The following is a 13,791-nucleotide window of genomic DNA, read 5'->3' as shown; positions in this document are numbered from 1 at the left end:
CAATCATACACTCCATGTCTGATGTTGTTACTTATTCGAATGTGCTGTAGTCGACTGCAAATCATAGCCTGTGTCAGTTGTTCCGCGTTTCTTGGGCTGAAATGCGTCGAAACACCCGGGAATCATGTGCTAGAGAGGCAAGTCAAACATGATCATTGGCGTGGGACATCGAAGACAATGCCTAACATAACCTTGTAGATATCATGTCCTATTCTACCAAGGCTCAATTGTGCCATTCGACGACGCAGGCAAGAAAAGTAGCATCTACATCGATCGCGTCCTCGACAACACAGAGCCATCTAGTAGTGTCAGCACAGTTAGCTCAGCCGAGACACTAGGGGAAAGTGGCACTTCTCCCCGGGCGGGAATTTCAACAATGCCTTATCGAAGAACGAGCTTCCCAGACAAGCGAGCAACGAAATGACCAAAGTCAGAAGCCAATTGCAACAAGAACTGGCGGGGCTTAGGTCCCAGGTCTCTGACCTCCTAGTTCAAGTTGATGTCATAGCATCAGAAGCCAACAAGAGCGTTTCTACCACCAATGATGGGAATGAAGTTGCAACACTTCGTGCCAAAAATGCAGACTTGAGACGCCTGTTGAGCAACATGCGCTCTATCGAAAGTCTTCAGATAGACTTCGATATTCTCAAGAGCAGGGTGCAACGGCTCGAGGGTGACCAGCAAACTGCCAAGAATCTGACATCTCCCAACTGTCACAAACGGACCTCGTCGGAGGCCGAGCTTCCTGAGACAGACATTGCAGGAGAGTTGCCAAGTACGCCAGCTATCGACACTTCGCCTTGCCTCGCCCGACGCCGCTGCACAAGGAGGCGTACAGTCGGGATGCAGCTAGACACCTCAGACTAGCCTGTCGGCCAAGTAAGGAAAGGGAGTCTAGGTGCGGAGAAAGGACTGAAATATCTTTGATTCTTTTCGGGCTTACTTCCGAGCCAGACTCTTGTTGCCTCCCAGTTCAGCCTCGATGATCTCAATTGCGAAACTCGCAAGCTGTGTGATCGGCTTGAGCACAACGTTCTCCCAGAAAGCTTTGCTCACAGGATCTTGCAAATTGTTTGCCCAATGCTTGACCATAGCGGCGTCCTTCTCGTCGCGCTCCTGCAGATCTCCGATGTCGCGCAACATTTCCTTGGTTCCGAATAAGACGTCCCACGATGCCACACCCCCTATAACGCCGTTTTGCCTGACCAGCCGAAGGATGACCTCGGTCAAAGAAACTATGTCAGCGGTTGCCAGAACCCCAATAACACCCTCGTGGTCGCAGTACCGAGCAAGATCGCCGCTATAGGTCAAATCTCCCGCCGCGGACAGGAGCTTTGCAATTGTCATCAGTGTTTTGACCCTGAAAGGCGTGAATGATGCCGGGTACTTGAAGGGATAGCATTCCAACGCCATGAAGCAGTGTAGAGGAAGCGCCTTGGCTAGCGTAGTACGGTTAGAACCCAGCATGGTAGCTATCCTGAGAATCGTGGGAGGAAGGGGATCGAGAGCCCACAGCTGGGCATCCCTGAGAGGTTTGCAAAGTTCCCACTGGGCTCGCGCATTCTCCATAGGATCCCCCTGAACAATGCAAGTCAACTCCATACACTTCCAGTGTATTTCCTCGATCTTTGACTTTGGTACTGTCTTTGACCTTTCGATATAAGCAGGAACCAGGCTGGCGACATCCGGCTGGAAACTGGAGGAGTTGAGCCACTTGACACCCGGGGAAACCCCGCAAGCCTGAATAACTTCGTAGGCATTCAAATCCTCTTTGCAACGAATACAATTGCACTGGAAGTGATAGAGTCGAAGACTCTCTTGCCTTGCACGGCGAGGCATAGTGTGATCTGGCTGGCAAGTTAGAAGACGAGAAAACCCTCGCTTGCGAAAGGAATTACCATACCGATATATGAAATCAGAATCTCGTCGCCCGGTTCAAGATCCCTCTCCGCCTTGAGAAAGGCCTTGCGCTTCTCGAAAGCGATGTAGGCGTTCGGAACACAAGAGTGATTAACCATAGAAAGACTAGGGTGAAGATAGATGCCCGCCTGTCCCGTGTCGGCATCAAACCTGTTGAACGCATTCGTTTGGATCTAAGGTCGCCGCACTAGTCAGTTCACATCACACGTCGATACCCAGACTTCCACATCAAACTCACCTTGCACAAAACCTCCATAGCCTGCTTCAACGTCTCATCACTCTGCAACAAACCCGCATAAACCACCGCCCCCGTAGCCTGTAATTCGAAATCACCCCACAAGCCCTCATCAGTCTTGAACCCCTCCACATTACTCTCCAACGTACCACCAGGCCCAAACGCCTTGACAGTCTCCTCATCCCCAGCCTTCAACAACAGCATCACCTGCGCCACCGCCCTCACGGGAGTCGGCAACCAGTCCTTGCCCGTCCGCTCCTGGATTCGCTTGAACATCTTGCATTCGGCCTTATGCACCAGCTTCCAGTGCGCCCGCTGGCACTCGGCGTTGCAGTACACGGCCGCCTTGCAGCCCGTGCACGCCTTGCACGTCCGGGCCCCCGCTTCCACATCGCCCTCGAACTCGATCGTCCCGCTGACATAGAGGCAGTAGTTGCAGGTCGTCCGCATGTTGGCGTCGTCTGGGAGAGCGAGCAAGGGGTTTTCGATGATGGCGATGGTTTCGCCGGCGCCGAAGCGCTCCGTGGAGAAGAGGCTGCGGCCCCGGTCGACGCCGGGGATGCCGCCGATGCGGGTTTTGGGGATGGGAGATGGCAGTGAGGGCGCCATGATGGTGGTGCTTCTCTGCGAGTTTGGGTTGGGGTTTGTTGATGAGGTGAAGAAGAAATTCGGGTGTTTGTTTGTTAGAGGTTGCTGGGGTGACCGTTCTTATGTGTAACGCGAAAAGTTGAGGTGCCACCCGTTGATAGTGGCAACCGACGAGAAAGTTTGAAGAGAGCGAGAAGGATAAAATGCTGTTTCCAGTACAGTTTTCCGTTATACTCAACCCAGTAAGCCGCTTCGCCGTGTATTTCTCTTGGAACAAGATGGTCAGTTCGAGGATTGGCTCCTCAATGGACCTATCTATGTTGTCGAGGAAAAGTGAGAAGATGGTTGTCAGGAGAAAGTCAAGTCACTGTTTACTCGGTACTACATACCTAGGATCTCGGGCATGTACCCCGCCTGCAGCGAACAGGGGAAAGCGACGAAGCGACCCCTGGAAGCCCGCAAAATTCTGCCCCACAGAGCTGCTCTCATAGCGGGGCAACCACCTCCACGCACTACCTCTATCGTTGCTGCCGGCCCTCGTGGCCGCCCGATCAACTGGAACTGAACCTCGTTCAAACATCACATTCGGTTTTGTGAATTAGACACTCTTACATCTAGCCCATTCCTCTCTCGATTACAAACGAATAAGAAAGCGTAAAGATGTCTGGCAAGCAAGAAGGAGGTAAGTATCTCCCCTTTCACCGCTGCCCGCTCCTTTGAACCTTGCAAGCTCCCACTCATTCAAGGGAGCTTCATGTTCGCTCCTCCTCTAAAGCTCAATCAAGCTTCGAGCTCAAGCTTCACCTTACCTTCCCCATCCCCCCCCCTGGTCACCTCCCGCACTCATCTCACCCCCTTTAGTCCACACCATGATGCCGCCCCCATTCCCCGTTTGATGTTTCAATGTGTGGCAGTCACTAACAGACCTTCCCAGTCAACATTGAGAGCCTCAGCGCTCAACAACTTACCGCCGTCAAGCAGCAGCTAGACGAGGAGGTCGAGCACCTGACGGCCTCGTACACGCAGCTAGCTGCGGCGCAGGCCAAGTTCAAAGAGTGCTTGCGAATCGTGCAGACAGGAAGCAGTTCTTTTGATGGTATGTTTAGTTGACCTGTTTCCTTCATTTTTCTTTCATCTTGATGTGGTAGATGAGATGGGGTGGATCGTCTATGAGTATATTCGAAGGGCCGGGAGTTTGGGGGATGGGGATGGATTTTGTCAAGCTTCCACTTGACGGTCAACCTCTTCGTGAGCTTTTGTCTCATTCTCTGATGTGACCCGATGAGCTATCCCTTTTTTTCTCCAGTCCTCTTCATCCCACTTACAACCATAACAAACGTCTACACCTCATTTTACTTTTATCTACTCATCTCATGGCGGTGATGTCGCCATCCTCCACCTCCCCACGCCTCATATCTCCCATCCTCATATCCGATCAACACCCTTTCTTCCCACCTGCTGTTCCACCACGCCCATCCTACAATTCCATTCCCTTCATCCCGACCCAAGCCCAGCCGAACGCCTACCCTCCAGTCATGGTCACCGCTGACAACAAGACCCCATTCAACAGACAACAAAGACATCCTCGTGCCCCTCACCAACTCCCTCTACGTCAAGGGCAAGCTCTCCAACCCCGACCGCGTGATCGTCGATGTTGGTACTGGGTTCTACGTCGAAAAGGTACGTCTCTCCGCCACGAACGGCACTACATGTTATTAACTCGAAGCGTTCAGGACACCAAAAGTGCCACTGATTTCTACGATGCCAAGGTCAAGGAACTTGGCGCCAACATTCAGAACTTGGAAGCCATTGTCCAGGGAAAGACTAACAACCTCCGCGTGGTGGAAGAAGGTACGGCATTCTCCTCTTTTTCTTGAGCTGTCCGTGCATTTCAGCCATGGCATTGTTACTAACAAGAATCAACATCTAGTCTTGAGGCAGAAGGTGCTGGCACAAGGAGCTGGACCTGCATCGGCACAGGCATAGTGGAGAATCTGACTTGTTATTGTGTGATTAAGCGAAGCAAAAAAAAACAAACAAAAAACGACAAAAATACAACTTGGGCACAGCTACTTGGTGTATGTCCTCGATCTCCTTGAATACGCGTTGAGCCATTGACGATTATTATGACGACACACCCATGTATTCGAAGAACCGTTCCGCGACCTTGAGCTCAGCAGCCAAACATCACTACTTCAGCTCTTAATACCTCACCACGACAACTTTCCATCTACAACTGCTGATAGCCCGCGTCTGTCTATACAGTTCTTTCCAGCACCGTTTGGACCTTTCCAACCCAGTGCAATAAGGCATCAAGCGGGTCAAGATCCCTAGTGGGGTCAGCGGATGACATGGATGACTTGAAGAACTGTTCTGGAAACGCTTCCCAGGACCGCGGTCCGGCTGAAACGTCAGCATTGGCCATGTGGTCGTCCCACTCCGGTCGATACATGCTGACGCTCACACCAGCGACGGGCTCTTGAGGCTGTCGGCTCTTGGTGCCCGAGATAGTGCTCCACTGCCGGTACAGGGAAAGCTCAACGATGTAGTCCTTGTTGAGGTAATAGGACCAGGTCGTCTTGCCAATGAGAGCCTCAATATGGTGTTTCTGTGCGAAGGACGCCGCAATGTGAGGCTCAATACAACGGGTGTTCTCATTGTGACGAATCCTGATGCCCTTGCTCAGTGTATGTTGATCGAGTGGGAGCTTATTGCCGGTCTCATCGATGGGAGACTCGACTTTCAAGACCCAGTCGTGATTTCTGGGATGTGTTAGTTTGGCAAGGAAGTGAGAAAGATGCCGACTTACTTGTCAGGGCATGCTGTGGCAAGTTCGACACTACGGTGGCTCTTCTCTCGATGGAAGACGTTCAATGAGCCGAAAGTAAAACCACAGATTTGATTTTTATCGACGCTCACTTCCAGGTTGACATTTTTCGTCGTCACAATCACAAAGTTTTCTATGCCTTGGGGGCCTTCAAAGTCTGGATCGAGGGAGAAGGCATGTTGAATCTTTTCGCGCATTGATTCACCACCCAGTCTGAGCAGTGTTAGACATTAATCGCCTGGGAAAGCGACCAGAAAAAGGAGAACCAGAAGGGAAGACCAGAGTATACACTTACCTCATCTCCATGTAAGAAGTCCCTCTGCTGCTCACCCTGCGAGCCAACTTCGAGAACTCATCGAGCGTATAGCTCGTAGTACCCCGCTTGCGTTCTTTGAAGAACAGTTTGCCGAAAGCGATCTGCATGCGCATCCTATTGGGACAATACCGCAAGCCATCACCCACGCGGACCATCGCAGCAGCAAGATCGCTCTTGTAAGCTTGGACAGCCAAAGCATCGGCCACCTCAGTAGAGTCGGTGAGTGTCGCGGCTGGTCGAAACCATGTGGTTTCAGGGCTGTCCTGGAGAAGTATCCGTATGACACGCTTGTCGCTGCTGGGCGGAGCCACAAGTACTGAATCTCGCCAGACTGTCGCATGCCCTTCACGGAGCATCAAGCTCCTCAAGATGCTGCGTATGGCCGCCTGGGCGTTCTTGGGAGAAGCAGCGGAGATCTGGATGGGATCCTCCTGTGCTTTGAGGCAGATCCTGACACGGTGCTGTTGTTCGATCTGTTCCAAGATTGTCTTGAGCTCTCGGTCCTGGTCGTCTACAATGCGAAAGCCACGAGTTGGGACCACCAAGTCCACCTGTAGAAGAAAATATCAGTATACGTGAAATGGGGGTGAAAGCACTCTTCCTCAATAGACATAGACGTAGAACTGCGCTGCTTGAGAGAAAGGGGAAAGCTGAAAGGTACTCGCCTGAATGTTCAATACCTCAGACGCCTGGCCGCTGCGCTGCGACGAGGATGAGGCGCCCGAACGAGAATTGGGCAGTCGAGCTCCGGTGGCGAATGACATGGTGACTTGACAAACGCGGAGTGATTGCAAGTTGAGATCGAAACGTTATGAAGACGGGGAAAGATGAAAGAAGGAAGAAAGAGGAAGATGTAGAGGTAAGGAAGACGGCGACGACGACGACGGCGATGTTGATGTCGAAGACCAGGTGGTAATGGTAGTGGTGGTGGTGGTGGTGGTGATGGTGGAGGAGACACTGAAGATTGATGAGGATGAACAGAAGAAGAAGAAGATGGAGAGGAGGAGGAGGGTGAGATGGTCTTATAAGAACGCAGGTCGCGAATTTGATCTCGTGTCCGACCCAAGCAAACGATACTCGACACGAACGCGCATGCTCAAACCGAGTAGGCCGCTGGGGGTAATTGCAAGTTGCCGGCTGGTTGCTTTGGGCTTCGGGGTGAGTGCCTTGGCAATCAGGGAAGGAGCCAAATGACGTTGCTCACCCGAAGAGGGAGTAGGCACGAGATTGAAGACCTAACTATATGAACATGGGTTGCTCTTGCCCATGGACTACTCACAACCGGATAAGTTGAACACTTCGGTTGTCTTCTTGCGACTTGTTTATTGTGGTAGTAATATTCCTGGTTGGATGGGCAAGGTGCAGCAAACCCAAGACACTGTTCGGAAATGCCCGAGTGATCTTTGTCCTTGCCCAACTGAACCTCAGCCAGTCTCGAAGGAATTTGGACAGCAAGTGGTAAATAGTTCGATCGCGGTAACAAACTTAACAAGTCTGGACCAACGCATGAGCTGATGACTGGGAGGAAAAGAGCAAGACCATTCACCAGGCCGGAGATCAAGCCGAGCTGAACACGTCATTGTCGTTGGAAAGGGGAAGAGCCATCAAACAAGGACGGCAGTGGCATCAATGCGTCACTTGGGGTGGGCTTTTGAAGGAAAGCACGTACCTGTAAGGGCATTCGAACTAAGTGGCAGGAACAACGAGGTTGTCGATAGTTGGCGATAAGTTCTTCGTCCTTTGTGAGACTGCAAAGGGTTGCTCCCCGGTAGATTCAGGTACCATTGGAGTGATGTGATCTTGCTGTACCTGTAGATGATACTAACGAATGCATATTCGGAAACCAGATTTGGTTCAAGGAGCTACGCATTTATTCATATTAAATATTTCTTTGCTGACAAGATCGACTACTGCTACAGATAAGTTGAGATGGAAATACTCTATATAAAAGCAGAGTGTCCGCCTTTTTGTCCCGAGCGGAAGACAAACCAAACAACTTGTGAGCTGTGAAACAAGTGTCATGAAGTGTCTTGTCTTGAGAACCGTAACAGTCCAGTGTCCTCCGCCCGGTGTTGTCTCTTTGCACTGCAGTAAGAATATTGAGACAGAAGTGGATGATTGCTATGGATGTCTCTGCTGAAACAAGCTCAATGAGGTCTTCAAGCCTTTCGTATTGACCATCTAGATCATGAAGTGTCGAGATACACCTACTCAAGAAAAGAAACTCGACCAATGCTTTCATGTCTAAACTTGGACAACCAATATGATAACAGTGTTTTGAGAAGAATCTGAATGGGACTTCAGTCTCATGCACACATGAGTGCCACAAGCAAGCCACGAATCTAGCAGATCCCGCCGCTTCACTACGCTTACTGTTCCTTCGATGATATGTGAAGTAGAATATGACTATAACGAACCGCAGTATGGGGGTCTCCAAAAACGAGTGATGATTTTCAAACGTTTTTTTTCCACAACAGTCCGCCTGCCTGACCTAGCTCTCACATAAACTGTATTGTTGGTGACGTTCCGGATGAAGATCAGATGGGTTGAAAGTGATAGCGGAAACTAAAGAGCATCGCTGCTGATCGATATAGGACGAAAAGATATGACAGTCGAAAAACCAAAGTAGACACAGAGCTGAGGATCCAAGAGAACTAATGTTCATTTCTTGACGGCTCAAGGTTCAAAAATCTCTTGCATAGGTTGCCATCGAACGGAAAACTGAGAACTAATCTCTTGCCTTGGCTTGGAAAATACTTTTCGCAGATGAGATGAGAACAGGCAGAAACTTAGAATCACTCAGTTTTGTTGCTTCCGACTGCATACCAACACTCTGTTCCTAAACATCGCTCTATCGGGTTTCTCGAGCAGTTATCGGCGTTATTCTCCGTTACAACGATGGCTGCCCGTGTTCCGTTCTCTTGATGTTGTTTGCATCTTGTCCTAAAATCGCAAAATCGGAACCGTGAAGAAGTATAGCGAGTTGTAGCCGGTAGTCCGAGACCAAAAAGAAGCTCAATCAATACAGTACCATGCTGAGTTCGAAGAAAAGATCAAAGAAGAATATAGCTGGGCTGTCTCTTGGGCAAAGATGGACGTGGACGCTCATCGACGTCGTCGTTGTTGACGGTGATAGAAGGACCTGATCTGATTGGTAGCCCTAAAAGGCAGCCGCTTTCAGGGGCTCGTTCTTGGCTCCGTCAACAGAGCCGTGGGGCTCAAGCGGGAGTTAGCGGATCCTGCAGGGATGTTAAGTGCCCTGGACGCGCTAAAGCTTCCAAGACGCGTCTTGCCTGCTCTGCCTGTCATCCATCCATTCCGGGCCCTTCTTCAACTTCGAACGAACTCTTTTTATCTCAGCGAGGCAGTAGTCAGTACCGGAATTGCCAAGCTACGTTGATGAACTGTTTGTTGTGATTTCCGACTGACCGACCGGCCAAATCGATAATCAATTTCTACGACTGGCCTCTTCAACAGCTGGCCGCCATGCCTGCCACCCCCGGACGGCGTTCGTCTCGAGCGCAAGACTTTCGTCTCCCAGGCGTAACCAGAGAGGATTCGGATGATGAGCTTGGGACAGATGATTTGCCGTGGGAATGGATTTATGACAGGGAAGAGGACGAAGGAGAAAACGAGGTTATACCAGCAAGCGGACCGGGATCGAGAAAACGGAAACGAACAACACAGCCAGAGCGCAAGATTATCGGTGCACAAATGGGGGACTTTGACTGCTACGTGGGAGACACTCTGCTTCTCAAAGCTGAAGGCTCTAACGAAGCCTGGGTTGGCATTGTCTCGGAGTTTTTGGTGGATGATGGCGAAAAGTCGGCCAAGTTCATGTGGTTTTCTTCGGAGAAGGAGATTCGGAATGGTCCGAAGAAGAGAACGGATTTTGTTGAGGTATGTCATCATAGTCTTCATCTCAACAGTCCCTGGTTTGATTTTGCTAACTTCGAAGTGCAGAACGAGCTCTATATAACACCGAGCTTCGACTTCAATGCCCTGACCACTATCAATGGCAAGGCCATAGTCATGTCCCAAGAAGCCTTCATGAAACAGTACCCAACCGGCAAAGTCCCACGAAAATCCAAAGAGTTTGGCAAGGTCTTCATCTGCCGTCGAGGCTGCAACACACGAACGTGTACCTACACCGACGAATTCAAATGGGAAGATATCTACAAGGGCAAGGAAGATCTCGAATCCCTCCTCGACTTCGTCCTCAAGCGCACCAAAGCCACACGGAGGAAACGACAACCCAAAGCCGAATCTCCCGAACGAGAATACGCCTCCGACGACGGCGCTGGCGCCGAACCCGCCGCTAAAGTCCCTCGCACCCCTCGAAAACTCAAAGTCCGCAGCAATGCCGCCACCCCAACCAGCCGACGCAAAGGCACCAAAGCCGCTCTCAGCGCCGCCGTAACGCCCACCTCCCACCGCAAGATCATGATAAAGAGGCATCTCGAATTTACCCCCTTGGCCACCCGCGTGCTCTCCCCCATGCACATCCACAACTCCCCCTACCAACTCGCCCGCACCCAACTGCACGTTGCCTCGGTCCCGACCTCCCTCCCCTGCCGCGAAGCCGAGTTCTCGCTCGTGTACTCGCACCTCGAAGCGGCCATCACTGACGGAAGCGGCACCTGTATCTACATCTCCGGCACGCCGGGCACGGGCAAAACCGCCACGGTGCGCGAAGTCGTCTCGCACCTGGACGCCGCCGTGCGCGCCGACGAGCTGGATGACTTCATCTTTGTCGAAATCAACGGCATGAAGATTACCGACCCGCACCAATCCTACTCTTTACTCTGGGAAGCCCTCAAGGGCCAGCGCGTCAGCCCCTCACAAGCGTTGGACCTGCTCGAGCGCGAATTCAGCCACCCGTCCCCGCGCCGCGTGCCGTGCGTGGTGCTGATGGACGAGCTGGACCAGCTGGTGACCAAGAACCAAGGGGTCATGTACAACTTCTTCAACTGGCCCGGGCTGAGACACAGTCGGCTGATTGTGCTGGCCGTGGCCAACACGATGGACTTGCCCGAGCGCACGCTAAGTAACAAGATCAGCAGTCGGTTGGGGCTGACGCGGATTACGTTTCCCGGGTATAATCATGAGCAGCTGATGCGGATCGTGCAAAGCCGGTTGGAGGGCGTGCCGGGGGATATTGTGGATGCGGACGCGGTGCAGTTTGCGGCTCGCAAGGTGGCGGCTGTGAGTGGTGATGCGAGACGGGCGCTGGATATTTGTCGACGGGCGGTGGAGTTGGCGGAGGCGGACGCGAAGGTTGTTGCTGAGGCTGAACCGCCAACGCCAAGCAAAAAGAAGGGTGTTGAAGATAAAGTGGTCAGTAAGAAGAAGGGGTCGGCCGGTCGAGTCACGATTGAGACGGTGCGGAGGGCCATTAACGAGGCTACGAGTAATCCGCTGCAGCAGTACCTGAGGGGCCTCCCCTTTGCGTCAAGGTTGTTGCTTACGGCGCTGCTGTTGCGTACTCAGCGGACAGGGTTAGCGGAGAGCACGTTCGGAGATGTGCTGGAGGAGATGCAACGGATGATTAAGCTGGCGACCGGAGGCGATAGTCGGCCATTGAATGCCTTAATGGCCACGGCTGGAGTGAGCGCGGCAGACTATGGAGATGGTATCATGGGTGGGCCTAGATCCAAACCCGATGTCAGGCAGATGCGGCCAGGCGGACTCGCCATCGCAGCGGTCGACCTAACAGGAGCGGGTGTCATCAACTTGGAGGCTCACAAGGCTGAGCGACCGAGCAAGATTCGGCTGGCTGTTGGAGATGAGGAAGTTAGGTTGGCTTTCCGTGATGATCCGGAGATCAAGACGCTAGGTGTGCTTCTTTGAACGATAGTAATGATACCCAACAGTAAGAATATAGACAAGATTTCGTTGGTTTGATGCTCATGAACATTGAATGTCAAAGTCCATTTGGTTGATTAACACGCTATCCCAGGTTTGTCGTCTATCCATTATATCCCTTTTTCGCCTGCTCGTCTTTAACCTGCATGCAAAGGAAGAGGTATGACATTCTCCGTTCTCGCCATTCACGATGCTTAAAATTTACGCTTAGCCAATGTTGGCTTCCACTCGAGGGGATGCGACTCTGGTGTCGCGCTAAGGTCTTCACCCCATATTTTAACTAGACATGGGGTTAGTAACAATATCCTCAAGAACTGATTGTCATGGCAGGGTAAACTCACTGGTCTTGTCCGCTTCACCGCAAATCAAGCGGGCGCCAGACTTGTCAAAGGTCGAGCTCATGATACCCGACTCCGCATCAAGTGAACCAGGCTGAGCAATCGTATCAAGAGCCTGGAAGCGATGGCCCGACTTCCAATCCCAGAAGCTCATGGAACCATTGTCGCCACCAGAGAACATGACGTTTTGGTCGTTCACGGATAGCGTGTTGATGATGGCATTGTGTCCCTCAAAATTCTGCATAAAAGCACCCTCGGGACACTTCCACTGCTTGATGCTGCCTGTGCTACCCGTTGCGAACGTAAACTCGGTTGGATGCGTCGTCAACGCTCGCACACCCTTCTTGTGATGTGTCAAGACGCCCATCGTCTTGCCGGCTGCCAGATCCCACATGCGAACGGTCGAGTCCAAGCTGGCTGTGATGACCTGAGGGTCGGCCTCCTGACAGACAAGATCCGCTACTGTGCCTGTGTGTCCAGAGAGGACGTGAATGTTGCTTCTTGTCCGCATATCCCACACACGCGCGACACCGTCGCGACCGCCTGTTACCAAAACATCCAGTGTAGGATGCAGCGCAAGGGTATAAACACCGCTGAGATGGCCGTGGTAATGTCGGATAACCTTGTTCGTCTCCAAATCCCAGCACTTGACCATCTTATCCTCACCGCACGAGAACAGGTATGGGTGTCTCGGTGACACGGCCAATCCGCGAACCGTCGAGATGTGTCCGGTAAGAGTCAACTTCAGCGCTCCTGACGCCAAATCCCAAATCTTGATAGTGCGGTCGCCTGCGCCCGAGGCAAACCACTTGTTGTCCGGTTCTACTGCCAAGGCACGCACCCACCCCAGATGGCCCGAAAGCACCTTGAGAAGCTTCCAAGGTGGGTGCCAATCTGGCCTGGGCTGTACCAGCACGTCGGATCGCCGCGCCAGGCTGTTTGTTTGGGGCTCGTTTCGTTGCGCATTTGGTCTGGTTGACGACGCGCCAGCGCCGCCGGGCTTGCTGCGCGACAGGACCAGAGCATTCGAGTTGGCGGCGGCGGACTTGCTCGGTGGGATACCCTCGATGAGTTTGCGGGCGTGTTCTTCGGATTTTGAGGGAGCCTCTTCGATGGCTGGCTTGGCCTTCTTTTTGCGTGGTCCGCCGGCTGGCAACTTGGAGGCAATGGCTTCGGGGAGGGTCTGGACGTCGCTGTACTCGGCGTGGAGACGGAGAGATAGGCCGGTCTTGGTGATGTCGGGATCTTCTGACGCAAGCCCAGGGTCGAGTTTTAGACGCTTTCTCCCGGAAGTGCCAGAGGCATCTGTAGTTGTGGCTGTGGCGGCGTAGATGAGTTTCGTTTTTCTAGCGTTCTCGCGGATCATGGTCGAGAGCGGGTTGGTGTCAGGGCCAGAGCCATTGGCGGCGCTGTTGGCAACCTCGGCCGCCATCTTAAGGGTCGGATGTCGGATAGGTAGGGTCGTTTCGTCGTTTGGGTTCTTTGTGCGAATTATTCTTCAATATAGCCGGAGGGGGTTTTGAGTCGGTTGTTGTGATGAAATCCGAATTCGAGCCGTGGTTGTTGACTTGATGTCAAAGTTGAAGTTGAAGACTGGATGCAGTGCGTGATGAAAGTGATACAGTGTGCTGAGCACCGACGAGCGCCACCGGCGCGGCCTGGACGCGGCTGGGAATTTTTGCTGACGTCCTGGCTTGGGGGA

At 52.4% G+C, this 13,791-nt stretch overlaps 5 protein-coding genes across 5 annotated transcripts; 2 read left to right on the top strand and 3 right to left on the bottom strand.

Moving 5' to 3' along the window:
- Positions 1-116: 116 nt before the first annotated feature.
- NCU02962 (hypothetical protein) lies at positions 117-3,084 on the bottom strand. The gene is made up of 3 exons (XM_960256.2): positions 2,159-3,084; positions 1,904-2,093; positions 117-1,847 (listed from the first exon to the last, which is right to left on the bottom strand). The coding sequence occupies exons 1-3, from the start codon at positions 2,762-2,764 to the stop codon at positions 940-942; spliced, it is 1,704 nt and encodes a 567-aa protein (XP_965349.2). The 5' UTR covers positions 2,765-3,084; the 3' UTR covers positions 117-939.
- Positions 3,085-3,251: 167 nt separating this feature from the next.
- NCU02963 (c-myc binding protein) lies at positions 3,252-5,661 on the top strand. The gene is made up of 5 exons (XM_960257.3): positions 3,252-3,425; positions 3,678-3,839; positions 4,314-4,423; positions 4,477-4,594; positions 4,674-5,661. Exons 1-5 carry the CDS (start codon positions 3,404-3,406, stop codon positions 4,727-4,729), a joined length of 468 nt encoding a protein of 155 aa, XP_965350.1. The 5' UTR covers positions 3,252-3,403; the 3' UTR covers positions 4,730-5,661.
- On the bottom strand, positions 5,001-6,650 carry NCU02964 (hypothetical protein; the record flags this gene model as incomplete). Its single annotated transcript, XM_960258.2, has 4 exons — positions 5,001-5,412; positions 5,553-5,783; positions 5,866-6,437; positions 6,567-6,650. The coding sequence occupies 4 exons, from the start codon at positions 6,648-6,650 to the stop codon at positions 5,001-5,003; spliced, it is 1,299 nt and encodes a 432-aa protein (XP_965351.2).
- Positions 6,651-9,201: 2,551 nt separating this feature from the next.
- On the top strand, positions 9,202-11,831 carry NCU02965 (origin recognition complex subunit 1). Its single transcript, XM_960259.3, has 2 exons — positions 9,202-9,786; positions 9,850-11,831. Exons 1-2 carry the CDS (start codon positions 9,373-9,375, stop codon positions 11,734-11,736), a joined length of 2,301 nt encoding a protein of 766 aa, XP_965352.2. The 5' UTR covers positions 9,202-9,372; the 3' UTR covers positions 11,737-11,831.
- NCU02966 (pre-mRNA splicing factor prp46) lies at positions 11,639-13,705 on the bottom strand. The gene is made up of 2 exons (XM_960260.3): positions 12,093-13,705; positions 11,639-12,031 (listed from the first exon to the last, which is right to left on the bottom strand). Exons 1-2 carry the CDS (start codon positions 13,519-13,521, stop codon positions 11,946-11,948), a joined length of 1,515 nt encoding a protein of 504 aa, XP_965353.3. The 5' UTR covers positions 13,522-13,705; the 3' UTR covers positions 11,639-11,945.
- Positions 13,706-13,791: the final 86 nt, after the last annotated feature.

Source organism: Neurospora crassa, linkage group I (assembly GCF_000182925.2).
Source record: "Neurospora crassa OR74A linkage group I, whole genome shotgun sequence".
Classification (NCBI taxonomy): domain Eukaryota; kingdom Fungi; phylum Ascomycota; class Sordariomycetes; order Sordariales; family Sordariaceae; genus Neurospora; species Neurospora crassa.
Note: the sequence above shows the minus strand (reverse complement) of the source record. Positions and strands in the feature narration are given on the sequence as shown.